This window comes from Girardinichthys multiradiatus, chromosome 8 (genome assembly GCF_021462225.1).
Source record: "Girardinichthys multiradiatus isolate DD_20200921_A chromosome 8, DD_fGirMul_XY1, whole genome shotgun sequence".
NCBI lineage: Eukaryota > Metazoa > Chordata > Actinopteri > Cyprinodontiformes > Goodeidae > Girardinichthys > Girardinichthys multiradiatus.
The window spans coordinates 7,209,380-7,237,154 of NC_061801.1; the positions used below are offsets into that span (position 1 = coordinate 7,209,380).

Sequence of the window (27,775 nt, forward strand, 5' to 3'; positions counted from 1 at the left end):
TAAGCATCCGGGGATCGGGCCGCTGAGGTCTCCACCTTCGTCTGCCGCCCAATCTTCTTGGCACCGGTCTGGAAATATCTTCCCTTGCATGCAATAAAGAAAATTCAAACCTTCTCCCTTAGACTTTAGTTTCTTTTAGAAGATTTTACCGTTCTTCCCAGACCGCCACCATTAAAGTCTCACCGCTTATCTACACGCCTTACAATTTAAAGTGTTCGCAACAATTATTCTGAACCATTTCTATGCCTTCAAAAATTACAAAAACAGCTCACTCAGAACTAACAACACAGCCAGAGTGTTTTTACAGGAAAAACACTGGAGATTTTTTAATAGGAATCTCCCTACCTTTTAGTTTGCGGCCGCTGCTGTGATGTTTTCTCCTTCCGTGGCAACCCTATCCAAAAGTGGTTTTCGCTTCCGGGGCACGGGCAGAAACACCAATTTTTCTGAGCTGCCGCACCCTGTTGGCGGTCAGACGTCTTGGAGCTCCTTCGCTCGTTGGTCCCCAGAAGCAATCACACACTTTATCTAACACTGACTCTTAAAGGAACGACTCTCCGCAAGTTTCTAACTTTCAGCTCCTTTAATCTAAATTAGGCAGAGGAATGATTACAGAGATCAGCGCTGAGGCTCCCGTCTCGGACCGTCACCGTCTGTTAGAGCATGACGAAGAGCCTCGATAGAAGGTCACATGTAGTTTTATATCTGGCACTCCAATGCAATGCCCTCCCTCAGTGATTATCAGTAGACTATGTGTCACCATTGTGGTGTCTATCTGTTAGGTTGTGTAGTAGCGGGTGTCCATCCTTAATCTAGGTGTGCTGTGGCTTTCTAATCAAACCAGTTGCTCCACTATCAACCCCAGTGCCCCAGCCTCGGGTCGTTCATGACAAACCTTGGGCCATTTATCCTTACAATATGTGTCGATGAGCATTCTTATCCTATTCTAACAAAAAGGAAACATTAGAACTTATGCTTTATATCACTATGGTATAAATGGGGAAAACAGCTATGAGTCATATTAATCAGAATCAGAATCAGAATCAGAAAAGCTTTATTGCCAAGTACGTTTTTGGACATACAAGGAATTTGTTTTGGCATAGTCAGTGCAATACAATACAAATTAAAAAGTATAAACATATCTACAATATAATATAAATATATGTGTACAATTTTAAGTGAGTGAGAGTAAGTATAGAGCAGTATAAGATGCAAGAGCAATACAACAGTGCAGATGATCATTGTGCAAGTATGGCAGTGCAAGTAAAGCAGGAGTCCAAGCTGAGCGTTAATGTAACGCATAGAGTTACAGTTTACAAGTGTCCTGTCAGCAAAAAAAAGGGGGGAAGGGGGAGTGTCAGTGTGGTTTCCGGGCTTTGTTAACAAGGCTGGTGGCAGATGGGAAAAAACTGTTCTTGTGGCGTGAGGTTTTGGTCCGGATGGACCGCAGCCTCCTGCCAGAGGGGAGAGTTTCAAAGAGTCTGTGACCAGGGTGGGAGGGATCAGCCAGAATCTTCCCTGCCCGCTTCAGGGTCCTGGAGGTGTACAGTTCCTGGAGCGACAGTAGACTGCAGCCAATCACCTTCTCAGCAGACCGAATGACACGCTGCAGCCTGCCCTTATCCTTGGCTGTAGCAGCGGCGTACCAGATGGTGATGGAGGAGGTGAGGATGGACTCAATGATGGCTGTGTAGAAGTGCACCATCATAGTCTTTGGCAGGTTGAATTTCTTCACCTGCCGCAGGAAGAACATCCTCTGCTGGGCTTTCTTGATGAGGGAGCTGATGTTTGGCTCCCACTTGAGATCCTGGGAGATGATGGTTCCCAGGAAGCGGAAAGATTCCACAGTGTCAATTGTGGAGTCACAGAGGGTGATGGGGGCAGGTGGGGCTGGGTTCTGCCTGAAGTCCAAGGTTGTTCTGGCTGCACCAGTCCAACAGATGGTCCACCTCCCATCTGTACGCGGACTCGTCACCATCAGAGATGAGTCCGATCAGGGTGGTGTCGTCCGCAAACTTCAGAAGCTTGACAGACTGGTGACTGGAGGTGCAGCTGTTGGTGTACAGGGAGAAGAGCAGAGGAGAGAGAACACAGCCTTGGGGGGAACCGGTGCTGATGGTCAGGGAGTCAGAGACGTGCTTCCCCAGCCTCACGCGCTGCTTCCTGTCAGACAGGAAGTCAGTGATCCACCTGCAGGTGGAGTCGGGCACACTCAGCTGCGAGAGTTTCTCCTGTAGCAGAACTGGGACGATGGTGTTGAAGGCAGAGCTGAAATCCACAAACAGGATCCTGGCATAGGTTCCTGTGGAGTCCAGGTGCCGGAGGATGAAGTGAAGGGCTAGGTTGACTGCATCACCTACAGACCTGTTGGCTCTGTAGGCAAACTGCAGGGGGTCCAGGAGGGGGTCGGTGATGTCTTTTAGGTGTGAGAGCACAAGGCACTCAAAGGACTTCATCACCACAGAGGTCAGGGCGACGGGTCTGAAGTCATTAAGCCCTGTGGTCCTTGGCTTCTTGGGAACAGGGACGATGGTGGAGGACTTGAAGCAGGCTGGCACATGACATGTCTCCAGTGAGGTGTTAAAAATGTCTGTGAAGACTGGAGACAGCTGATCAGTGCAGTGCTTCAGGCTGGCTGGTGAGACAGAATCCGGACCAGCAACTTTCGGGGGGTTCTGTCTCCTGAAGAGTTTGTTTACGTCCCTCTCCTGGATGGAAAGAGCCGTCCTCTGCGTGGGTAGGGGGCTGGTGGGGGGGAACTTCAGGGTGGGGGGCTTTCGGCTCGTAGTTGGTGATTTGCTTGAGCCCTTTCCAGACAGACGCAGAGTCGTTGGCTGAGAACTGGTTTTGGAGCTTCTCAGAGTACAGTCGTTTGGCCTCTTTCACTGCCTTGCCAAACTTGTACTTTGCCTCTCTGTATATGTCTTTGTCCCCACTCCTGAAGGCCTCTTCCTTATCCAGTCTTAACCTTCTGAGTTTAGCTGTGAACCAGGGTTTGTCGTTGTTGTAACTCACCCTGGTGCATGATGGTACACAGCTGTCCTCACAGAAGCTGATGTAGGAAGTCACAGCCTCTGTGTACTCGTCCAGACTGTTGGTAGTAGTCCTGAACACATCCCAGTCTGTACAGCCTAAACACGCCTGGAGATTCTCCACAGCCTCCCTGCTCCACTTCCTTGTCGTCCTCACAACAGGTTTGCAGAGCTTTAGTTTCTGCTTGTATGCAGGAATCAGGTGGACCATGATGTGGTCAGATTGGCCCAGTGCAGCACGTGGGACGGCGTGATAAGCGTCTCTGATGGTGGTGTAACAGTGATCCAGAATGTTGTCCTCTCTGGTCGGACATTTTATAAACTGTCTATATTTGGGGGGTTCGTGGGTCAGGTTACCTTTGTTAAAGTCACCAGCAACGATTACTAAGGAGTCCGGGTTGGTCCGCTCCACACTCAGTATCTGGTCGGCGAGCATGCGCTGTGCGACCTGCACGTTAGCTTGCGGCAGGATGTAAACACCGACCAGGATGAACGAAGCGAACTCACGGGGGGAATAGAAAGGCTTACAGTTTATGATGAAGGATTCCAGGTCTGGAGAACAGTGCTGCTGAATCACTGTCACGTCGTTGCACCAACCACTGTTGAGGTAAAAACAGATTCCTCCACCTTTCGCTTTGCCGGAGAGTTCCGTGTCTCTGTCCGCTCTGTAGAGCTGGAATCCTGCCAGCTGCAGCGCAGAGTCCGGTATTAATCCACACAGCCACGTCTCCGTGAAGCACAAAACTGCCGATGAATAAAAGTCCCTGTTTTTCCCCAACAGCAGTTGTAGTTCCTCAATTTTGTTGGGAAGTGAGTGCACGTTAGAGAGAAATATTCCAGGTAACGGTGTTCGTAGACCACGCTGGCAAAGACGTACCAGCACCCCAGCCCGTTTCCCTCTCTTCCGGCGTTTCACCGCGTGAACAAAGGTGAGCGCACCTTTGACCAGAATGTCCAAAAATTCCAGAGCAGTAGGCAGAAAAGTGGGAAATAACTCCTCTGGTATAGTAGCCCTGATGTTCATGAGTTCTTCTCTGGTGAGAGAGCTCTGGGTACCATCACAGAAGACCGTTTTAAAGCCAAAAACAAAACAAAACAATGCGCACCAACACGCCGAGGCGACCATCTGCGGCGCCATCTTGGATCTATATAATAAATATATAAATAAAGGTTATTCCTAACAAGAAGAATCTAAATATCACTTTCTTACTAGATAAGACTTAAAATAGTGGACAAGAAACTAAAGAACTGATGGGAATACTTCAAGAAACGGCTTTAGGCTATGGGGTGACAAGAAATTCTCTAATAGTAATCTAATAAGGGCTGTGTCACTATAGTTGTATCCAGAAACAAAAGCAGACATGAAAGTTCTTGAAATGAAAAGAGAATGGAAATATCGTGAAGTTGGGGTTAAAACCAGCATGTATATCAGACAATATTATGACAGTTATTTAAACATTCAGATGATTCTAAAAATACAAAGAGAATAGGGATATTCATTCCATAGTTTCAATTATGTATCTGTAAAAGATTAATGGATTTAATGTCTGTATACACTGCAGAAATGGTAGCAATTATTATCAGTTTACAATAGGTGGAGGAAGCTAGACCGGACAGCGTGGGGATATGCACAGACTCAAAAGCATTAGTAGAAAGTATTCAATCAAAATCCATCAGACTTTATTCAGGTTATCTAGGTGTGAAATAGAGGTCCAGATTTGTTGGGTACCAGCACATGAAGGGGTGAGAGGAACTGAAACGGCAGATTAACTTGCTAAAAAGGCTTTGGGGAAGGATATTACAGGTCAGATTCCATTTGGGAAAGGTAAATCAATCATTAAAAAGAAAGAAACAGAAATTTCCCAAAAAAAAAAAAGATGGAAAGGAGATGAGAAAAGAAGAAAACTATATAAAATTTAGGAATCTGTAATAATGAAAAAACACTACACATTGGAAGATGTGATTTTGACTAGGCCATACCTACTTAAATGTTTTTTTATTTATACTAGGGAAAAGGAACAATGATAATTGGAAGGGTGAAAAAAAATGTGGGTCATGTTTTAGTGAAGTGCTATAAATATGAAGCTGAAAGAGAGAGGATGAGGCAGTAAGGGAAACGGGGAGAGAATGGAGTTAAAAAGGAGTATTGAGAACAGACGGGAATAGGAAGAAAATCAGGATTATTAATATAATAACAATAATTATGTTTTTATTTTTACATAATACTACATTAAAATTAGAATATAGTAGGTGGAACACAGAGCTACACACGGTGGTATGCACATTAAAGTTGTTTGCAATCCGCCAATCAAGAAAAGAAGAGGAGGAAGAAGACAAAAAAGAAGAACAGACGCATTTTGTTCGGAAGTAAAATCTGATTGGCAGTGGGTTTGGGAGGAGGGGACTAAAGCTCGTCTCTTATTTCAACAAACAGTAGGGACAATGGAAATCATTGGGAAAAGTATGGAGCTAAATTGGGGCAATAAAGTTTATTCAAACGAAAAAAATTTGAACATGAAGAATAAAAGTTTGTTCAAAAGAAAAAAATTCAAACCTGAAAAAAAAAGTTTGTTCAAAAAAAAAAAACATTTGAACCTGAAAAATTATTTTGAACCTCCCCCCAAAAAAATGTGAAAACTGAAAAAAAAAGTTTTGCAACTGAAAAAAAAAAACAGATGTGAAACTGAACAAAAAAAGTTCAAAACTACTTTCAGATTCAAGTTTTTTTTTTTTTCGAACTTGCAGATTTTTTTTTTTGGCTTCAAACTTTTGGCCCTGTTTTGGCGTGGGGGGCGGGGCCTCAGATCACGGGGATCTCAGAGGAGAAAATATGATCTTGATAGATTTGCACAGCATTTTAAGTCCATGTTGGAGATTTCCCATGCTCTCAACATAAAGCAAAAGAACCGCCAGACTAAGCGGCGGTATGAAACCAGATGCAAAACGAGCCGGTATTTTCCGAATATCTTTGCATAATTAAGCCTGGACTTGTTTTCACATGGACTGGACTCGGGTCAAACTGGCATAGCTTTTTTTCTGATCTCCGCTCTTCATTGTTAGCTCAACTGGCCGCCCTGCAGCTCATGTTCATTTGTTACAGATCAGCTGTTCGCCAGCGCGCAGCAGAGCTGATCTGCCTGACTGGAGCAGAGGAGAGGTTTGTTCGAGCTACCGCACCCTGTTGGCGGTCAGACCTCTCAGAGTTTCTCCGGTCATTGGTCCCCAGAAGCAATCACACTCTAACACTGACTCTTAAAGGAACAACTCTCAAACAGTTTCTAACTTTCAGCTCCTTTAATCTAAATTAGGTAGAGGAATGATTACAGAGATCAGCGCCGAGGCTCGTCTCGGACCGTCGCGTCTGTGAAAGGATGAGGAAGAGCCTCGATAGAAGGTCACATGTAGTTTTATATCTGGCACTCCAATGCAATGGATGTGCTGTCCCTCAGTGTTTATCAGCAGACTATGTGTCACCATTGGTGTGTCTATCTGGTAAGTTGTTTAGTAGTGGGTGTCCATCCTTAATCTAAGTGTGCTGCTGCATTCTAATCAAACCAGTTGCAGCCTGCTCCACCATCAAACCCAGTGCCCCAGCCACAGGTCATTCATGACAAACCTTGGGCCATTTATCCTTGTAATGTGTGTCGATGAGCATTCTTATCCTATTCTAACAAAAAGGAAACATTAGAACTTATGCTTTATATCACTATGGTATAAGTGGGAAAAACTGCTATGAATCATATAAATAAAGGTTATCCTTAACAGGTTGATATGGCATAGTTTAGGGCACAATAGTCCAGCAAAATATCAGCGCCCCAGAAACTGTCGCCTCTTGCGTACTTGATGTCGTGCTCGCCCCGCGTCTGTGCAGGGCGGTGGGCCAGTGGTTCAGCTCGTGGGCCGGCCCAGCGCCCTGCGTCTGTGCATGGCGGTTATTAAAAACTAAACATTCACAAAATAAGAAATGCCTAAGCCAGCGGTCCACCGGGGATTTCCACGGTTGCCCTGTATGCCAGTTTGCTCCTGGCTGTGAGTCACTTCACTAAATGAAGACCAAACATGTTTTAATCAAAAATGCACCAGAAACCGAAACCCAAGTCCAGTCCGTGTGAAAACAAGTCCAGGCTTAATTATGCAAGGATATTTGGAAAATACCGACTCGTTTTGCATCTGGTTTTCAAATGTTTTTCTTTTGAACAAACTTTTATTTGTCAGATTTAAAAAAATTTTTGTTTGAACAAACTTTTATTTTTCAGGTTCAAATAGTTTTCGTTTGAACAAACTTTATGGCCCCAATTTAGCTCCACAGTGGTCTGCAGCCGAAAGATGTTCGAAGACGTGACGACTAAGTGTTGGCTTGTCACATAAAATCACAACAGAATAAATTACATGTTGTGATTGTATCGTCACGTGACAACATGCGAACAAGTTCAAGGGGTGTGAAAACTTCTGCACGGTACAATATTCATCTCAGTTTGACTTCGCGTGCTGTTTCTAGTCGGGACTATTTTGGTAACGCTCCGCCGGCAGTGCAGCACAGCTGCATCCGCTTACCGTCTGACGTTTTGCGGGTAGTTGAACCTGCAGGAGGGATGAGCTGGGGACGTCTATGGGACACACTGACTCAAGTAATGACTGCTTTTCATCGCATAATCAGATAACTTAAGGTTTGCCAGAGGAAAATGGTACCATTAAAACGGAGGAAGGTCTCCCTCTCGGGTACTCTGAACGCTGGGACACACAGCAGTGGACTAACAGAGCCAACCAAATTCCCCCATATTGTTTTGTTCTTGTTGGAAAGAAAAATGGGAGCCAGTCGTAGAGCTTTTCTCTCTCAGCTCGGACGGAGGAAAGGATTTCAGGTGCAGGAACTGTTCAGGTGAGAGGGAACAAAAACTGGATGGGACCATACCTGAAATACAAATAAGTCTTTCTACTAATTACAGTGTAATGATAAAGTGTTCATACCTGCCAAGACGATAATGTTGGCCGTGGATTCAACAAATCTGGCCTTTATATAAGAAGAAGGCACGCATAAAGCCATTGCTGGAATAACTCCTGTTTGCATTTGCTGTAAACCATGTAGGAGACAGCATGAAGGAATGTGCTCTGGTCAGATCAGGCCAAAACGTTTTGGCTTAACTGTAAAACTCTCCTTGATGGGAAACCCTGAACGCACCATTCCTACTTTGAAACATGGTGGTGGCAGCATCATGTTGTGGAGATGCTTTTTTTTAGCAGGGGAGCAGGTTAGTGTTGAGAGGAAGATGGATGGAGCTACATACAGGACAAGACTTGAGACTGAGTCAGAGGTTTCCAGTAAGATATCTTTAAACACGGCAGGAGCTACAATGGAATGGCTTACATCAAAGTATGTTCATGAGTTAGACCAGCCAAGTCCAGGTCCGGATCTAACTCCAATTGAGAATTTGTGGGAAGACTTGAAAACTGCTCTTCACAAACACTTTCAATCGACTCAGATTGATTTCAAGCTATTTAGCAAAGCAGACTGTGTGAAAATGTATAATCTCTAGATGTGCAACGCTGGTAAAAACATTTTTATTGATAAAAAAAACAACTCTGAAAACCATGTATCCATTTTCTTTTACATCAGAATTAAGCATTCATTTCTGTTGGTACATCCCATAAAATCCAAATACAGTTAACAGAAGCTTGTGCTCGTAACATGAAACATTGTCTCCGCAGTGAAAATGTGACACATGTTATCTGTGAAAACAACTCTGGAGAGGAGGTCAGAATGTGGCTGGAGTCACAGAGAAGGAGGCAGGCAAAGCTCCACCTGCTGGACGTCAGCTGGTACACGGAGAGCATGCGGGATGGGTTCCCAGTGGAGATACTGGACAGACATAAACTACAGGTGCACTAACTGTTGGATCAGCCATTTTGATAAAGGTCTACTTTCTGAAAGAAATCATTATTTACTGTAAGGGCAACAGAAATGAAGCTTTTAACCTTTTAAAGTTTTTTTCTGGGTTGTCAATCCAATCAATAAAATGAAATAGATTTTTGTTTTATTGCTCATTTCAATTTCCCATTTTAGACATTAATAAAGAGAGTTGGTTTTGTGTCTTTCAGGATCTTGTTGTAAATGACTTGGAGGTTATTCCTTTCTCCCTTCCCAGCTACGCCTGTCAGAGGAGGACCACTCTGGAAAACCATAACACTCTTCTAACTGTAGGCTTCTTCACCCAGCGAACAGTCCATGTGATATTTGCTGAAACCCCCATGTCACATCAGAGCACTTTTTGTCTCAGGACGCTCTGTCACTCCTGGCTGAAAACGCTGAGCTGAGCAACGAGGACGGCCGAGGCGTGGCGTTCCGCAGGGCCGCCGCAGTGTTGAAGGCGCTTCCTTCAGCAGTTACAGACCTGTCGCAGCTTACAGGCCTGCCCTGCCTGGGAGAGCACTCACTCAGAGTCATTAAAGTCAGTGGATGTGTAATGCTTTATTCATTTCCAACTGTGGTGTGACTTCTCTTTGAAACCTAAAACTGATTTACACAAGATTTCTTTTATTTCTGGCTTTTCAGGACATCTTGAAGAATGGAGCATCAAGTGAAGTTCAATCCACTAAGGAGTCTGAGCGGTTTAAAGCATTAAAGGTATGTCAGCCTATGAAAATAAAAATCACACTTTTTGGGAGAAAACTTAGTCTGCTGGAGAACTGTTTTCCAAAAAAAATCCCACATTTATGTATTTGAAAAGGCCTGGAATTGTGTGTTATATACTTTTCAGCTCGTGACTATTAAACTGAAAATATTATTGTTAATTTATTTTACCTTAAGGACCCTCAAGAAAAATCTGAATGACGAGTTAAACAAAAATAAATGTTTTATTAAGAAAAATTACAAAATAATAAAAAGAAATGTGATCATCTTCATTACATTTGAGCTGATTTTTGGACAAATGTTTATGATAATAGTGACCCCACATACTGCCTGATGGGCCACATTGTACTTTTTATGGTTTTATACTTTCATTTTGTTTTCTCTTTTTGACATGAGTTGGTTTTGATCAACAATAAGTTAAATTTCTTTGGGCCTTTGTATTGTTTGGCCCTAAAACAAACAAAAAAAAGCTGGGGCCTGTTTATTAATACATGTCCCTTACAAAGAAGTACACTAAACAGAAAACCATTAATTAAATTTATCGGTCATTTGTAAGAATTTTGTAATCATTTGACAAAAAAATCTCATAGTAAGGAAGTAAAAGCATTTAGATAGGGTGTAAATACAGCTTTTACCGTGTTTCAGGTGTTTACGGGTATTTTTGGAGTTGGATCAAAGACAGCTGACCGATGGATCCGAGAGGGGATACATAACCTCCAGCAACTACGAGATTCAGGACATACGCTCAATCGTGCTCAACAAGCAGGTTTTTGTTATGTTCCACCACTCATACACAGTGAACATCATGTAAATATTTTTTCTCTGCATTACATTCGTTCCATAGCAGCAGATATCTGACAGAGCTCTCTTACCAGATAAACTACTTATGTTCTCAGTTGATTCCAATATTCTTCAGATCTATTTCAATACATTTTGTTTGTGCTTTTGTTGGAGACCAGTTGTAATGGACTGGATGTGCCCCCCCCCACCTTAAATAATAGTTTTTTCTAATAAGTGATATGTGCTTCATTTTTAAACAGTCTATTTAAATGCATGTTGATAACTGTGTAGCATCCTGGCAGAGGAGGACTTATGATCAGAATAAGGTCAGCCAAAACAGACACTGAGGGCAGCTAAGTATGTGTGGATATGTTGTTTAGTAGATCATCGCAGCCAGTGGTGTGAATCACGTCAGACTTATGTGTCTGTTTTCCTGTATTCCCAGGTGAACTAAAGCAGTAAAACATTGTCATTAGAGAAAAAGTAAAGAAGTCCTTTTCAACTAATGCACTTCGACTTCTCGTATTGTTCGAGGTCGCTGATTGCCCTCAGACCAGAGTTCTGTACTGTGAAGCAGGTTAAGAAAACCTGCTATCGGCAGACAATAGAAGATAGAAATGTTGCCATGAAAATTCTGGATTTCAACACTGAGACTCCATGTGTACCACACATATGGACCAGTTCTATGAAATTTACAGGAATGCTACTCAAATATTGCAGCAGTGCTCCAGTAATAACATAACTTAATGTCATGTCGTGCTATGCTATGCATATGCTGTATCCACACTGATGAAGATTTACTCACCTTGACCTGCTGAAATCTTGAAGCAGCTCCAACTGCCAACAGCTGGATCTACATTTATTTGGCCACTTAGGGAGACTCATTAAGCATTAAACTTTTATCCCCAGATTAAACCTAAAAATAAAACCATGACAGTGATGTCATAACAAAAGTAACACTAAGTACCCAGTTCAGACACAGCAGAACACCTTGAATTATACACCCTTCATCCCAATATACAGGTACATTAAAAGCCACACGCATACTTCGAGGGTGTGACAAGATTATTTGTGTCACTGATGAGCTCCATTTTATTGTCTTTAGACCACATCAGTTAAGAGGATAACAGTTGCTGGCAATCAGTAACTAGGTGTGAAGGTGTTTGACCTTTTTGTTTCAGATCATCAAGTTATTTTAATATCAGATAAAGATAACCTGAAGAAATACAACTGCAGTTTTTAAATGAGGATTTTAGTTAAGGGAAAAAGCTATTCGAACCAACCTGGCCCTATGTGGAAAAGTAATTGCCTCTCTTGTTAAGCCTGTGATTAACAACATTTTTTTATTCAGATTTACTACCCATACTCAAGCCTGATTACTGTAGAATCAAGAAGTTAATGAAATAGAACCTGTCTGACAACATGAAATTGGCTAAAACCTCTCAAAAAGTGACACATCATGCCCCAATGTAAAGAACATGTGACAGTCACTGATGTTTATCTGGAAAGAGTTGCAATGCTACGTCTGAGGCTTTGGGACTCCAGTAAACCATGGAGAAACTTTATCCCCAAGTGGAGAAAACATGGAATCGTGGTGGACCTTCCCAGTGGTGACAGACCTTACAAAATGACTCCTTGAATGCATTAACGACTCATCAAGGAGGCCACAAAAGAACCCAGAACATCATCTAAAGCTCTGCAGGCTTCACTTGTCTCAGTTGAGGTCAGAGTTCATGATCTAATAATAAAAAAGCGAGACTATGCAACACTGGCTGCCATGAAGGAGTCCCAAGACCAAAATCACTGCTTATCAGAAAGAACACAAAGACCCCTCTCACATTTACCAAAAACATGTTCATGATTCCAAAGACTTCCAGGAAAATTCTCTACGGACCGACTAGACAAAAGTGGAACTTTTTGAAAGCTGTGATCCCATTACATCTGACATAAAAATAAAACAGCATTTCAGAAAAAGAACATCATACATTCTATCAAATGGTGTGGTGGGATTGTGATGGTCTGAGGCTGCTTTGCTGGATGACTGGTTGTAATTGATGGAAGCAGGAGTTTTGCTCTACAGAAGAAATCCTTGAAGGAGAATGTCTGGCCATCACTTCACACCACTAAGCTCAAGTGTATTTAGGTTATGTTGCAGGACAAAAATCCCAAGCGTCCCAGAAAGTCCACCTCTAAATAGCTGAAAACATCTAAAATTAAGGTGGCCTAGTCAAAGTCTGGACTTAAATCCAACTGACTTACTTTTTCAAAGTTAGACTCATTGGCCTTGGATCATTTTCTGTGTAGAACATAAACCTGATTACCACTCACTGTACACCGCACCCCAAACACATGGATGTTTGGGTCCACCGGACCTAGAGCTGATAAAAACGTTTGCCTTCAATCTGTCCTTTCTGGGCAAGTTAGTCGTGTGTGTGTGTGTGTGTGTGTGTGTGTGTGTGTGTTAGCTTTCACTAACCTGCTCTCTTTATACCATCTGTTTTATGGGGATCAATAGACAGAGGTTGCTGTTTGTGTGTTTAAGGGTGTGTGTGTGTGTTCCTGTTTTCACAACTGAGTGAGGACCATTTTTCGTATTTCACCACCAAAGTGAGGACTTTTTGTTGTAAAGTGAGGACATTTTCTTGTCCTCACAGAACCTCATGTCCTGTAGTGGAAGGAGACGTCTAGACTGACTTGGTTACCACTTGCATTGAACTTGTGTTCTTTCAGGGTATTGAGTAAAATTTCTAATAACAGTAAGAAAACTAAAAAAAAGTAGTCACAATAACGAATAAATTATACATTGAATTAAAACTTTGGTTCCTTTTAAAGATACATGTTTTTGTCTTAAACATGAATTAGTAGCACTTTTTTAAGTTAAATGTTTTCTTTCCAAGTTAGAAGGCAAATATCAACCTATAAATGCTGTTTATAATGATGTAATTAATAGGGAAGTAAACATCCGGTTTGTATTTTAATGCAACATTGTTTGCTTGTGTTGAATTTCAAACAATAACATGCAGCCGGTCCACCAGACCCACAAACACTAGCTGAGAAACCAAAGTATGAACACACCACAGGGGTTAATGACTGAAATCGGATTCTTTTGTGTTTATCTTTGTTGGATACTAAAATCAGTTGCATGTGACATAAAATCAAAGAAATGTGCAAGGGAGCAAATGTTTTTTTCCCAGTATTGTATGTTGTGGTCTTGCAGGTCTGGAGCACTACGATGACATCAACCAGCCTGTAAGCATGGCGGAGGCTGATGCTATCAGGGAGACTGTGGGAGGAGCAGTGGCCTCTGTGTTACCAGGAGCTCAGATTGTTCTCACAGGAGGATTCAGAAGGTCTGAGATCAATCATCCATACAGTTGATCTACTGGCACCTTCATGAGGCTTACACATATAATATAACTTACAAACAAATAATTAAAACTGTCTTGCGAAGTTCAATCAGTATCAGGGGTATCTGTTTCTTTCCCATAATGTTGCTAATGAGATGTAAACACTGACTGTTTTGTTTTCCAGGGGGAAGCTAACAGGTCATGATGTGGACTTCCTGATTACTCACCCTGAGGAGGGCTGCGAGGTGGGCCTGATGCCAAAACTGGTCTCCTGGTTGGATTCACGGGTATGCTTTAAACTGCAAATTATGATTTAATCCATCACGCCGTTATTCTTTGCTTTTCGTCATCCAGATGAAAATTTCATTCAAAGAAATTAGCAGGCTAAACCGTCGTCATAGTTTGTCACGTTACAACAAACTTCTGTGTAGTTTTTGTTTGTGAAGCAGAAGGGAAAGCATGCAGGGTTTTACCCTAAATGGCAACCAGTCCACCTGTGTGCAGCTGTTTTGTGCGGCCTCAGAGGTTTCTGTTCTAATCATGAACATAACATCAGGTTCTAATGGCGATGCTGGCACATTTTCTTCGCTGCAGCATCATACGTTTGTTAAAGTACAGTACAGACCAAAAGTTTGGACACACCTTCTCCTTCTTTATTTTCATGACTATGAATATTGTAGCTTCACATTGAAGGCATCAAAACTATGAATTAACACATGTGGAATTATATACTGAACAAAAAAGTGTGAAACAACTGAAAATATGTCTTATATTCTAGGTTCTTCAAAGTAGCCACCTTTTGCTTTGATTACTGCTCCTCACACTCTTGACATTCTGTTGATGAGCTTCAAGAGGTAGTCACCTGAAATGGTTTTCACTTCACAGGTGTGCCCTGTCAGGTTAAATAAGTGGGATTTCAAGCCTTATAAATGGGGTTGGGACCATCCGTTGTGTTGTGCAGGAGGTCGATACAGTACACAGCTGATAGTCCTACTGAATAGACTGTTAGAATTTGTATTATGGCAAGAAAAAAGCAGCTAAGTAAAGAAAAACGAGTGGCCATCATTACTTTAAGAAATGAAGGTCAGTCAGTCCGAACAATTGGGAAAACTTTGAAAGTGTCCCTAAATGCAGTCGCAAAGACAATCAAGCGCTACAAAGAAACTGGCTCACATGAGGACCGCCCCAGGAAAGGAAGACCAAGAGTCACCTCTGCTTCGGACGATAAGTTCATCCGAGTTACCAGCCTCAGAAATCGCAGGTTAACAGCAGCCCAGATTAGAGAACAGGTCAATGCCACACAGAGTTCTAGCAGCAGACACATCTCTAGAACAACTGTTAAGAGGAGACTGTGTGAATCAGGCCTTCATGGTAAAATAGCTGCTAGGAAACCACTGCTGAGGACAGGCAACAAGCAGAAGAGACTTGTTTGGGCTAAAGAACACAAGGAATGGACATTAGACCAGTGGAAATCTGTGCTGTGGTCAGATGAGTCCAAGTTTGAGATCTTTGGCTCCAACCACCGTGTCTTTGTGCGGCGCAGAAGAGGTGAACGGATGGACTCTACATGCCTGGTTCCCACCGTGAAGCATGGAGGAGGAGGTATGATGGTGTGGGGGTACTTTACTGGTGACACTGTTGGGGATTTATTCAAAATTGAAGGCATACTGAACCAGCATGGCTACCACAGCATCTTGCAGCGACATGCTATTCCATCCTGTTTGCGTTTAGTTGGACAATCATTTATTTTTCAACAGGACAATGACCCCAAACACACCTCCAGGCTGTGTAAGGGCTATTTGACCAAGAAGTAGAGTGATGGGGTGCTGCGCCAGATGACCTGGCCTTTACAGTCACCGGACCTGAACCCAATCGAGATGATTTGGGGTGAGTTGGACCACAGAGTGAAGGCAAAAGGGTCAACAAGTGCTAAGCATCTCTGGGAACTCCTACAAGACTGTTGGAAAACCATTTCAGGTGACTACCTCTTGAAGCTCATCAACAGAATGTCAAGAGTGTGAAGAGCAGTAATCAAAGCAAAAGGTGGCTACTTTGAAGAACCTAGAATATAAGACATATTTTCAGTTGTTTCACACTTTTTTGTTCAGTATATAATTCCACATGTGTTAATTCATAGTTTTGATGCCTTCATTGTGAAGCTACAATATTCATAGTCATGAAAATAAAGAAAACTCTTTGAATGAGAAGGTGTGTCCAAATGTTTGGTCTGTACTGTATATCTTCTGCTTTTAATTATGTGGGCTAATAAGTGAAGAGCCAAGCTTGGGCTAACATTTATATCCAGTAAACTTCATTATTTTAAAGGCTAAAACAATGTTGCTGAGTATTTTATGAACAAACCTGGTAAATGAAATGTAGATCAAAGCCTAGATGGACCACAGTGTAAATTCTTGTAGTTGTTATTTGTTCTTGTAGTTATGATCATTTAATGTCACTTAAGAGATTTTAATCATGTTTTTAAATTGCCACCATTCAGTATTTCTGGCGGATCATATGTGAATGTTTCTATCTGAAGTTTATGTTTGTTTTTTTAGATTTAGTGAATGCTGTTTTAGAATCAGAATCAGAAAAGCTTTATTGCCAAGTACGTTTTTGGACATACAAGGAATTTGTTTTGGCGTAGTCGGTGCAATACAATACAAATTAAACAGTATAAACATATCTACAATATAATATAAATATATGTGCACAGTTTTAAGTGAGTGAGAGTAAATGTAGAGCAGTATAAGATGCAAGAGCAATACAACAGTGCAGGTGATCATTGTGCAAGTAAAGCAGGAGTCCATGCTGAGCGTTAATGTAACGCATAGAGTTACAGGTTACAGGTGTTCTGTCAGCAAAAAAAAAAAAAAGGGGGGGGGGAGTGTCAGTGTGGTTTTCGGGCTTTGTTAACGAGGCTGGTGGCAGATGGGAAAAAACTGTTCTTGTGGCGTGAGGTTTTGGTCCGGATGGACCGCAGCCTCCTGCCAGAGGGGAGAGTCTCAAAGAGTCTGTGACCGGGGTGGGAGGGATCAGCCAGAATCTTCCCTGCCCGCTTCAGGGTCCTGGAGGTGTACAGTTCCTGGAGCGACAGTAGACTGCAGCCAATCACCTTCTCAGCAGACCGAATGACACGCTGCAGCCTGCCCTTATCCTTGGCTGTAGCAGCGGCGTACCAGATGGTGATGGAGGAGGTGAGGATGGACTCAATGATGGCTGTGTAGAAGTGCACCATCATAGTCTTTGGCAGGTTGAATTTCTTCAGCTGCTGCAGGAAGAACATCCTCTGCTGGGCTTTCTTGATGAGGGAGCTGATGTTTGGCTCCCACTTGAGATCCTGGGAGATGATGGTTCCCAGGAAGCGGAAAGATTCCACAGTGTCAATTGTGGAGTCACAGAGGGTGATGGAGGCAGGTGGGGCTGGGTTCTGCCTGAAGTCCACAACCATCTCCACTGTCTTTAGAGCGTTGAGCTCAAGGTTGTTCTGGCTGCACCAGTCCAACAGATGGTCCACCTCCCATCTGTACGCGGACTCGTCACCATCAGAGATGAGTCCGATCAGAGTGGTGTCGTCCGCAAACTTCAGAAGCTTGACAGACTGGTGACTGGAGGTGCAGCTGTTGGTGTACAGGGAGAAGAACAGAGGAGAGAGAACACAGCCTTGGGGGGAACCAGTGCTGATAGTCAGGGAGTCAGAGACGTGCTTCCCCAGCCTCACGCGCTGCTTCCTGTCAGACAGGAAGTCAGTTATCCACCTACAGGTGGAGTCGGGCACACTCAGCTGGGAGAGTTTCTCCTGGAGCAGAGCTGGGACGATGGTGTTGAAGGCAGAGCTGAAGTCCACAAACAGGATCCTGGCATAGGTTCCTGTGGAGTCCAGGTGCCGGAGGATGAAGTGAAGGGCTAGGTTGACTGCATCGTCTACAGACCTGTTGGCTCTGTAGGCAAACGGCAGGGGGTCCAGGAGGGGGTCGGTGATGTCTTTTAGGTGTGAGAGCACAAGGCGCTCAAAGGACTTCCTCACCACAGAGGTCAGGGCGACGGGTCTGAAGTCATTAAGCCCTGTGGCCCTTGGCTTCTTGGGAACAGGGACGATGGTGGAGGAACTGAAGCAGGCTGGCACATGACATGTCTCCAGTGAGGTGTTAAAAATGTCTGTGAAGACTGGAGACAGCTGATCAGCGCAGTGCTTCAGGCTGGCTGGTGAGACAGAATCCGGACCAGCAGCTTTCCGGGGGTTCTGTCTCCTGAAGAGTTTGTTTACATCCCTCTCCTGGATGGAAAGAGCCGTCCTCGGCGTGGGTAGGGGGCTGGTGGAGGGAACTTCAGGGTGGGGGTTGGAGGTGCCAAGGCCCCTCTTGAGGTTGGAGAGATGGGGGTGGTGGATTGTGGCTGCAGCTGTCAGGGGGCGTCGTGGGGGATGGTTGCAGGACTGTCCCTTTGTCTTTCAAAGCGGCAGTAGAACTCGTTCAGGTTGTTGGCGAGGCGTCGGTCGTTGATGGAGTGGGGGGCTTTCGGCTTGTAGTTGGTGATTTGCTTGAGCCCTTTCCAGACAGACGCAGAGTCGTTGGCTGAGAACTGGTTTTGGAGCTTCTCAGAGTACAGTCGTTTGGCCTCTTTCACTGCCTTGCCAAACTTGTACTTTGCCTCTCTGTATATGTCTTTGTCCCCACTCCTGAAGGCCTCTTCCTTATCCAGTCTTAACCTTCTGAGTTTAGCTGTGAACCAGGGTTTGTCGTTGTTGTAACTCACCCTGGTGCATGATGGTACACAGCTGTCCTCACAGAAGCTGATGTAGGAAGTCACAGCCTCTGTGTACTCGTCCAGACTGTTGGTAGTAGTCCTGAACACATCCCAGTCTGTACAGCCTAAACACGCCTGGAGATTCTCCACAGCCTCACTGCTCCACTTCCTTGTTGTCCTCACAACAGGTTTGCAGAGCTTTAGTTTCTGCCTGTATGCAGGAATCAGGTGGACCATGATGTGGTCAGATTGGCCCAGTGCAGCACGTGGGACGGCGTGATAAGCGTCTCTGATGGTGGTGTAACAGTGATCCAGAATGTTCTCCTCTCTGGTCGGACATTTTATAAACTGTCTATATTTGGGGAGTTCGTGGGTGAGATTATCTTTGTTAAAGTCACCAACGACGATTACTAAGGAGTCCGGGTTGGTCCGCTCCACACTCAGTATCTGGTCGGCGAGCATGCGCTGTGCGATCTCCATGTTAGCTTGCGGCGGGATGTAAACACCGACCAGGATGAACGAAGCGAACTCACGGGGGGAATAGAAAGGCTTACAGTTTATGATGAAGGCTTCCAGGTCTGGAGAACAGTGCTGCTGAATCACTGTCACGTCGTTGCACCAACCACTGTTGAGGTAGAAACAGATTCCTCCACCTTTCGCTTTGCCGGAGAGTTCCGTGTCTCTGTCCGCTCTGTAGAGTTGGAATCCTGCCAGCTGCAGCGCAGAGTCTGGTATTAATCCACACAGCCACGTCTCTGTGAAGCACAAAACTGCCGATGAATAAAAGTCCCTGTTTTTCCCCAACAGCAGTTGTAGTTCCTCAATTTTGTTGGGAAGTGAGCGCACGTTAGAGAGAAATATTCCAGGTAACGGTGTTCGTAGTCCACGCTGGCGAAGATGTACCAGCACCCCAGCCCGTTTCCCTCTCTTCCGGCGTTTCACCGCGTGAACAAAGGTGAGCGCACCTTTGACCAGAATGTCCAAAAATTCCAGAGCAGTAGGCAGAAAAGTGGGAAATAACTCCTCTGGTGTAGTAGCCCTGATGTTCATGAGTTCTTCTCTGGTGAGAGAGCTCCGGGTACCATCACAGAAGACCGTTTTAAAGCAAAAAACAAAACAAAACAATGCGCACCAACACGCCGAGGCGACCATCTGCGGCGCCATCATATTTAGGTTTTCTTCTTATTTATATTGATACATAAACTGTTTAAAATATGTCATGCTAAGCTGAGTTGAGACTGATGAGATATTCTGTTAAATGTGATGTCCATCCATTAGCTGGAATTCCTGTGCTGTGAAGTGACTCAGGATCATAAGCAAGTTCAGGGATAGCTTTGAGCCTTTTCTGTTTCCTCCTCAAAAAAAGCTCTTCTTCCTGATTGAAACAAAAAAATTTCCCTACTAGTAGACTTCCAAACGTTGTCCTAATGCTCTCTCTTTTTATGAACAGGGTTTAATTTTGTACCAGAAAACTACCAGAAACTCCTACTTAGAGTCCAAGGATGGCCCTGGGCGACCTCCCGCCAACATTGATCGCTTTGAGAGATGCTTGGCCATCTTCAAGCTGGAGGTTCAGTCAGAGAAACATGTAAAGTCACAATCAGGTGAACTTTGTCAACATCTGCAAACAGAAGCAGTCGCAGAGAGACGGTGGAGAGCTGTGAGAGTGGACCTGGTGGTCTCTCCAGTCAGTCAGTTTGCTTTCGCTCTTCTGGGCTGGACTGGATCCAAGGTGAGCATCATCACTGACCTCTGTGGTCTTTTTTCAGACTCTGTCACATCTTCTAATGTTTTCACTGACATCACTTTCTCTGCAGCTGTTTGAGAGGGAGCTACGACGGTGGGCGGGGCATGAGAGGAGCATGTCTCTGAGTAGTCACGCCCTGTACGACAACAAACAGGTAAAATGATCAGTAAAAGTCTGCATCGGATAGCATATCTTACCACTATTATGTTTCCAAAAGCAAACCTGAACCTCCAGGTTGAGCACAAAGTTCCCTCATATCACTTCCTTTTATTTATTTTATTCTGGTTACAGAAATTAAATAATGTAAAGGAATCGGTTATGTTTACAGGGAAGATATATAAGAGCATTTTCAGAGGAGGAGATATTTGCTCATCTTGGTCTGGAGTACATTCCTCCATCAGAGAGAAACGCTTGAAGATTCCCTGCAGAAGCATCAAAAAAGCCTATTCTGAGGTCTGGAAGTTAAAGGCAGCGGGCTAGAAGCAAAAACGAAGAAAAGCACGGATCTGTTTTTCTCAGGGATCCGACACGTATTTCCAGATGTAAATGGTAAATTCCTCCCAGCTCAGAAGCTTTTGTATCATATTTGAGATGAATGGGTGTAAACACATTTGTTTACTCATTATGTTGCATCTATTCACAAAGAATGGAACAAATTTTGGACTGCTTGCTGCTGTGTAAGCTAGCATTGAGTTTTAAAGTAAAAAAGCTGATTTCTCCCAGTTTTAATAAGACTGGGATCATATGCAATTAGGATAATAAGAACTGATACATCTGTATGCTTGTTTTTATCTGGTCAGCCTTAGATTTTATACTAGAACAGCTGATAATTCCAAACATTCCACATATAAATATCAATAACAAGACCTCAAACATGGCTCGCACCGTGATGTTGAATCTAGAAATATATCCACAGGGAGCTATCATTTTTATTGCTTTAATGAAGCTGCAAATACAACAATTTGGCAGCTCCAAAATATAGGCATGGGACGGTTTACAGCTTACCTTAACGAGTTACTTAAACGCTTTTCCATTTTATTTTTAATTGAAAAGGCAAAAAATGAAAAAACAATAGGATAAAAATATTGGATATAATGGATTAGATGCTTTAAAAACATGATGACGGATCCACAAAGATGATGCTATGTTTAGTCTCAGCTCAGCTGCACATGTGATCCAATTCAAACTCCATTTATATTCCACCAATCCACAACTTGTCATCTCAGGGCACTTTACAAAAAACAAATCAATTCAATCTGATCATACAGGCAGATTCCAAGTCAAGTACACCCATTCTAATTGATCCTAGTTCAAACAATGCAGTCAAGTTCAGTTTATTATTCAAATTGGTTATAAAGTTTTCTATCTAAGGAAACCCAGCAGATTGCATCGAGTCATTGACACTGCAGCATTCAGTCCTCATGGACTTAGTAAAACCACTGCTACCAAAGTAACAGAGAAAAATATTTCCTTCCATTGAGCTTCAGGTTGGAACAATATCTCACTGTATCACAATGGTACTCCTATTAGCTACAGATAGAATAGAAATACCCTTTATTGTCCCACAGTAGGGAAATTAAGTTGTGTTAGCTGCAACATAAAGGGCAAATGGAAGCATACAGGTACTCACAAACATAAAACACTATAAAGATCAAAAAGAGTAGACTATACAGGAAGAAAATGACAACATAAGAAAAATAAATATGGCATACTCAGGTTAGTGAAATGTGCAACTGAGTAGAGTGATTTTGGAAATTTACAAAAAGTACATTTGTAATTCTGTTGAGAAAAGCAACAACAGAGTATTTCAAAAATATGAAAATTATAGTGTTATCTTTGTTAGAGTCCTTTTGTCTCCATCATCTGCACTGCAAGGGCAGTGGAAGGATTCACTCCTTTAACCCATTTCATTGAAGGTAAAAAGCACAGATTGAAACTGAAACAGATAAAATAATACCATTTGTATGTGTACACGCATCTCTCCAACAAAAACTATTAATTTGTGATAAATTGTCAAAAAATAAATGCTTGTGCTTCTATGAACATCCTTATGTCCTGTTATTTCCCTAAATAAATAAAGCAATACTCTTTGGTTTCTACCAGAAGAGGAGTATCAGGTCTTTTTTCAGGTATTTTTTATTAAATTGGAGTTTTCTGGCCCTCGGTACAGCAGTCGAGCAGGACAGAGATTCCTCAGTGTGCCTGAGCAGAATCGGATTCATTTCATTAAGTTCTGTTCATTAAAGTCTGGATGTAAAGCACTGTCAGACTGCTCTGTGGTCATAAAGTTTGTACATCTAAAATCTAGACTGCTAACTGCATGTCACATGCAGCAATGGTCTGTTCTGATGCTTTTTGCCCTGGCTGTTAGTTAGATCACTGTTAATAAATATGGGCAGTAGAGGGTGACACGGGAGTAGATTTTCTCTCCTGTCCCATCCCGTTCCCACAGAAAAATGTCTTGTCCCATCCCAATCCCAGGCCAGCATAAGAAAAAAAATCCTGTCCCGTCCCACTCCTGGTAAATTGACTCCCACTCCTGTGCCACTCCCATTTTTGTTTTCTTCATTTAGTCTTTTGGCAATTTCTTTGTTTGAAGAACCAAATCTCTTTGGTTTGACGAAGAGATGCAGGGTTGATTTAATCCAGTATCTGCCTCACAAGTGTCCCTTAATCACTGGTGTCCTTGATTACGACTAAACACGTTTTACAAGCAGCAGACTGCGTGTTAACACCGCTACATTCAACACTCCTGAAGTTCGGTAATATTTGCGACTTTCCTGTCAGCTCTATGAGTTTAATAGATAAGTCCTTACTTCTGACTTTACGTTGCTAATTCAATTTTACCACGTCCAGTTCTCCACCTGCGTTTGCTCCCTCCATCCTGAACGCAGGAGGAAAACATCGAGCAGAAGCACTGTTGGCTTGTGGGTCGTGTAGTTCGTTTGACTCGCATTATAGTATAGGCTTCTTGGAAAAAAACTACACAATGGCGGCGTCGATCCAAGTTTTTTTTTCTTAAAGTTTATAACAAAGTCTCAGTTTTACATTTCCAAAGACAATTGATCCTAGTTTATTTTCCCTCCTATTGGTTAGCTCCCGCTCCCGTTCATTTTTTATCCTGTACCGTCCCAATCACGGGATCTTTACTGATGCTGTCTCCCGTCCCGCGGGATTCCCATGGGAATCCCGTGACCCGTGGGACTCTAATGGGCAGATTACCTTTTAAAAAGTGCAGAATGACCCAATTTAAATGTGGTCAATCAGAGCACAGATATGCTTACTTGGTTGTGAATCTGCCTTTGGTGGCGAATTAGATGGATGCAATGTTTAAATGCAAAACATTTAATGGATCATCCTGAATGTGGTTTATAAAATTAATAATATACTTTGTGCAAATACGTTGTTGTTCCGTGATTTATTTTTACAATAAATTTGTTTGACTATTGTTACAATTGTTTACTGTTATATGTGGATATGTCCTTGATATGGTGTAGTAAAAATGCAAAAAGTGCCAAACTTCATTTTCAAACATGCAGGTGGTCTTTATTTTTTGTTCCTGACAGACTAGACTACAGTTTATTAAAATACATGTTAGAACCACACAGAGCAGACAATCGTGTCTGACATGTAAATAGCTTTGAATCTGGGAAACAGAAATTGTGAAAATTTTAGCGTGGTCCATTTTTTTACAGTTTTCTTCCACAGGATCACAGATCATAGCATGTAAACTAAAACACAGCAGAACAACAAGCACACACGGCTCTCTTAAATGAGGGCTTTTGTGGTTTCACGTTGAGTTTTCTTTAGTGCACCTCCTTGCTACACATGTTGAAACTGTAAACATTTTGCTCAGCTTCTGTGCGAAAAGTGTATTGTTAAGTGAATCTCCCCACAAACACACCTGTGTCACAGTGACATCTATTCAGGACCATCCTTATCAGCTTATCTGCACATCTCCTGAGCACAAAAACCCCAACAGTCATTTCATTTCTGGAAAGAGTTAAGAGTAAATTAAGATGAAGGGCAGCTGTGGATTCTACAGTTGAGCACAACCATCATACACCAGATTAGAGTAAAATAGTTTTTTACCTTAACATATTTGGCGTATGTAAACTATAATATAGATGTAGTTTCTGACTGACCCGCCAACTCCAGATCTTACAAACTTCTATTAAATATTCAATAAAATGTGATTAAAACATCTTAAAAATGTAGGATAAACAGACGCACATACATTTTAGTATATCCTTAGGAAAAGTGTAAAAGAAAATACATTTTGACAGCGTAATCTCAAATATTTTAGGAAAAACCCAACCTTTAATTTCACTTTACTTATTAAGCTGGAAAAAAATCCATGCAAAAAAACAATTATTTTCAACTAAATCACGAGTGCCACAAATATTAATACCACTGTTATTCCTTTTGTTATAAATATAACTATTGTTTATTTTTACTTTTATAAGTTGATCAGAATTTCAAGAACCTTTTAATTACTAATCCACAACGTTTTGTTTCCCTGGGGTATTAATATGATGTGACACATAGGTCAATTTCTTTAATCCTCTGGCTACTGGGATGGAGTAGGACCTATATTTATTTTGCCACCACACAGAGAGCAGGATGGTAGAAAAATCTCCAAAGCTGTTGGAGAACCCCTGGAAAGAGGGTCATCTTGGGGTCACCAAGTCTCTATAGCAACCATAAGACTCTATCCACATGCAAACCGGTTGTTTGGGAGTGATGCAAGAAAAAAAAAGCATTTTTCTGTCCCACCATCACAAACATAAATGTGGGGTTTGCTAAATTCTACTGGGACATGAACTGGAACCGTGAGCTTTGGTCAGATAAGACTTGGATTGAGATTTTCAGCAACAAGCACGTTAGGTGAGTTTGGTGTCAAACAGGATAAATATGTGGAAAAAAACCTTATGACCACTGTTAAACATGGCTGACGAACTGTATGCTGTGGGCCTGTTTTTCTTCCTATGACCTTGGACAACTTGTTAGATTGCATGCCTTTATGAACTGTTTGAAATAGCAGAGTTTACAAATCTGATGAACGGGGTCTTTTTTTCAGTACAATGGTCCAAAACATTTGGGTAAATCAAGACAGAAACGGTTCACTAGACACAAAATCAGCCTTCTACTATGATCACCTCAGCACCCAGATCTAAAAAAGGAAACCTGTGAGATGAGCGGAAGAAAGGAACCAGAACTTTGGACCATCTAGAAACTTTCAAAATCCCCTTCTCTGTCTGTTCCAACCTTGTGAAATGTTGAAGGAGAAGACTACGTGGTGTCTTAATGGCAGAATGGAGGTGGTGACAGTATTGACAGCAGAGATATAAATATACTCTAATTAAAGGTTATATTTTTCAAAAGATTTCTATAAAAGATGAACTCATTTTAAGGCTTTTTACACATCTTTATCAGGCCAGTTCTAAAAGGGAAACAACAGGGGAACCTTTCATACCAAACTAATGTTTTATGTAGTGGATCAACATATCTAGCCTTTGCGGAGTCCTTTGTGAATTTGTTTAGTGACATTTGGAGCTTTAAACACACTGTTGATTATTTCTTTAAGAACTAACGTCCATTTTAGCAGCACTTTAACTGCTCATGAAATGTGAAGCAAACCTAAAGCTCTAAAAGGTTATCTGGTTCTGTTTGGAAAAAGCAGAGTGTGTCATGTGGTCAACAGGTGGCATAGTAGGTTACATTATGTCTGGCCTCAATGAGGCCTGTAAGTACACACTTTAAAAATGTAAAAGCTGTTTTACAGTTCCATTTATTGCATGTAGTTCCTATTTTTTTTCTGAGGTGATACAGAAACCTTTTTTCGAATCAATTTAAGTGAAATGCCAACTTTTTCATAATCTTGTTCCATCCTCCAAACCTTAATGTATTTTTTTAGGATTTTATGTGATAGACAAAAGGAGGGTGTAGTTATGAAGAGAAATATTAATGATAGAAGGTTTTCAAAATATTTTAGAGATTAAACTGGAACGTGTGGCAACACTATGTAGTACCACTTTCTGCTCTAATTACAGCTGCAAGCCTTGTAGTGTATGTCTGTATCAGCTCTGCATATCAAGAGATTAAAATTTCTTGAAAATTGCTCCAGCTCAGACCAGATGGAGAGAATCTGTGAATAATCAATTTTTATGTCTCACTGCAGATTCTAAGTTTGATTTAGCTCTGGACTTTGACTGGGCCATTCTAACACATGATTATCCTTTGACTTAAACTATTTCATTGTAGTTCTGACTGTAAGTTTAGGATCATTGTCCTGCTGGAAGCTGAATCCCAAGTCTTTGTCTCAAGTATTAGCATCTCGTCCAGGATAACCCTGTGTTTGGCTCCATCAATCTTCCTGTCAACTCGGACCAGCACCCTGTCCCTGCTGAAGAAAAGCATCCCATACATGGCTTGTGACAAATCACAAAAAGGACATCTGAGGACTGAATTTTAACAGTTCTACAACATTTTCTTCTTGCCACTCTTTCATAAGGACCAGATTTGTTCAGTTCACGACTGATTTGTTATCCAGATTCTTCCACCTGAGCTGCGGATATCTGTAGCTCCTTGCATTAACAGGGTAAATAACGTACACTCAGGGGGACTATTTAGTAATTACATCATTTCAGAAGACAGTTGGATTGGGTTTAATTTAAGAGTATAAGAATACAAATGTAAGCCATATTTTTCAGATACTTATTTTTAAAATAATTTGAAAATCATATCTCATTTGCCTTCCACTTCTCCATTATGCCCTAATTTCTGTTTGTCTATTACATAAAAGTCGTTCTATCAACCCTGCCATATAGGAACTGATATTAAACTCTACTCTTCCTGTTGAACAAATTTTCAGGGTTTAGATTATCTTTAATTAGTGAATGTTCCCAAATTAACCATATTAGTTCAGTTCTTACCTGAACATTGCTGTAATACTGATACATATTTAAAGGACATAATCAGTCAATAAGAACTTCTAACTTGAGTTAGGATCCTGAAATATTTCCATCCTGCAGGTTTCATGCAGCAGACTGTCAGTTCCTTAGTTTCCTGAGTGTTTTTTGGTGTGTGAACTAGCAGGCGTTTCCTTCTGCTCTTCCTAACAGCCTCATTATCCTCTAAATACCAGTTTGACATCAAAGGCAGCGTCACTACTCACACCTCCATCTCCTCTCAGTCCACACACTTCTTTATGTATTGACCGTTCTGCAATAATGTGCAAAAGCAGGTTTAGTTTCCCTCTGCAGCGGTAAGAAAGGTGACCTTGGTTGTGGATGCATGAAAGAGTAGTTGCAGGGAGGAAGCCGCTACATCGGAAGAAGGGTTTTATTTGATGTTGTTCCTGGATCAGCATTAACACGTGACTGTTTTGACACTGAATTTGTGAAGCAAAAGGTGACGGTCCGTCTCTCTGTGATGCCAAGCAGAAGCAATTAGTGTAAATGTAAGTTACTTTTACATCAGGATTGTAACTAATTAC

General features: G+C 42.1%; 1 protein-coding gene across 2 annotated transcripts in view; it reads left to right on the top strand.

Annotated features, from left to right (window-relative positions):
• The window catches only part of polm (polymerase (DNA directed), mu), a 51,936-nt gene extending 29,554 nt beyond the window's left edge, over nt 1-22,382 (top strand). The window contains exons 1-11 of one of the 2 annotated variants that reach the window (XM_047373267.1): nt 7,618-7,911; nt 8,739-8,910; nt 9,129-9,227; nt 9,308-9,478; nt 9,583-9,654; nt 10,306-10,426; nt 13,658-13,790; nt 13,972-14,074; nt 19,981-20,262; nt 20,348-20,431; nt 20,606-22,382. In XM_047373267.1, coding sequence (XP_047229223.1) covers nt 7,715-7,911; nt 8,739-8,910; nt 9,129-9,227; nt 9,308-9,478; nt 9,583-9,654; nt 10,306-10,426; nt 13,658-13,790; nt 13,972-14,074; nt 19,981-20,262; nt 20,348-20,431; nt 20,606-20,692 — 1,521 coding nt within the window. In that variant the 5' untranslated portion in view covers nt 7,618-7,714 and the 3' untranslated portion in view covers nt 20,693-22,382. Of the gene's footprint in view, nt 1-7,617; nt 7,912-8,738; nt 8,911-9,128; nt 9,228-9,307; nt 9,479-9,582; nt 9,655-10,305; nt 10,427-13,657; nt 13,791-13,971; nt 14,075-19,980; nt 20,263-20,347; nt 20,432-20,605 lie in introns of those variants that run through there. The other variant, XM_047373268.1, reaches the window with a different exon arrangement.
• Nucleotides 22,383-27,775: the final 5,393 nt, after the last annotated feature.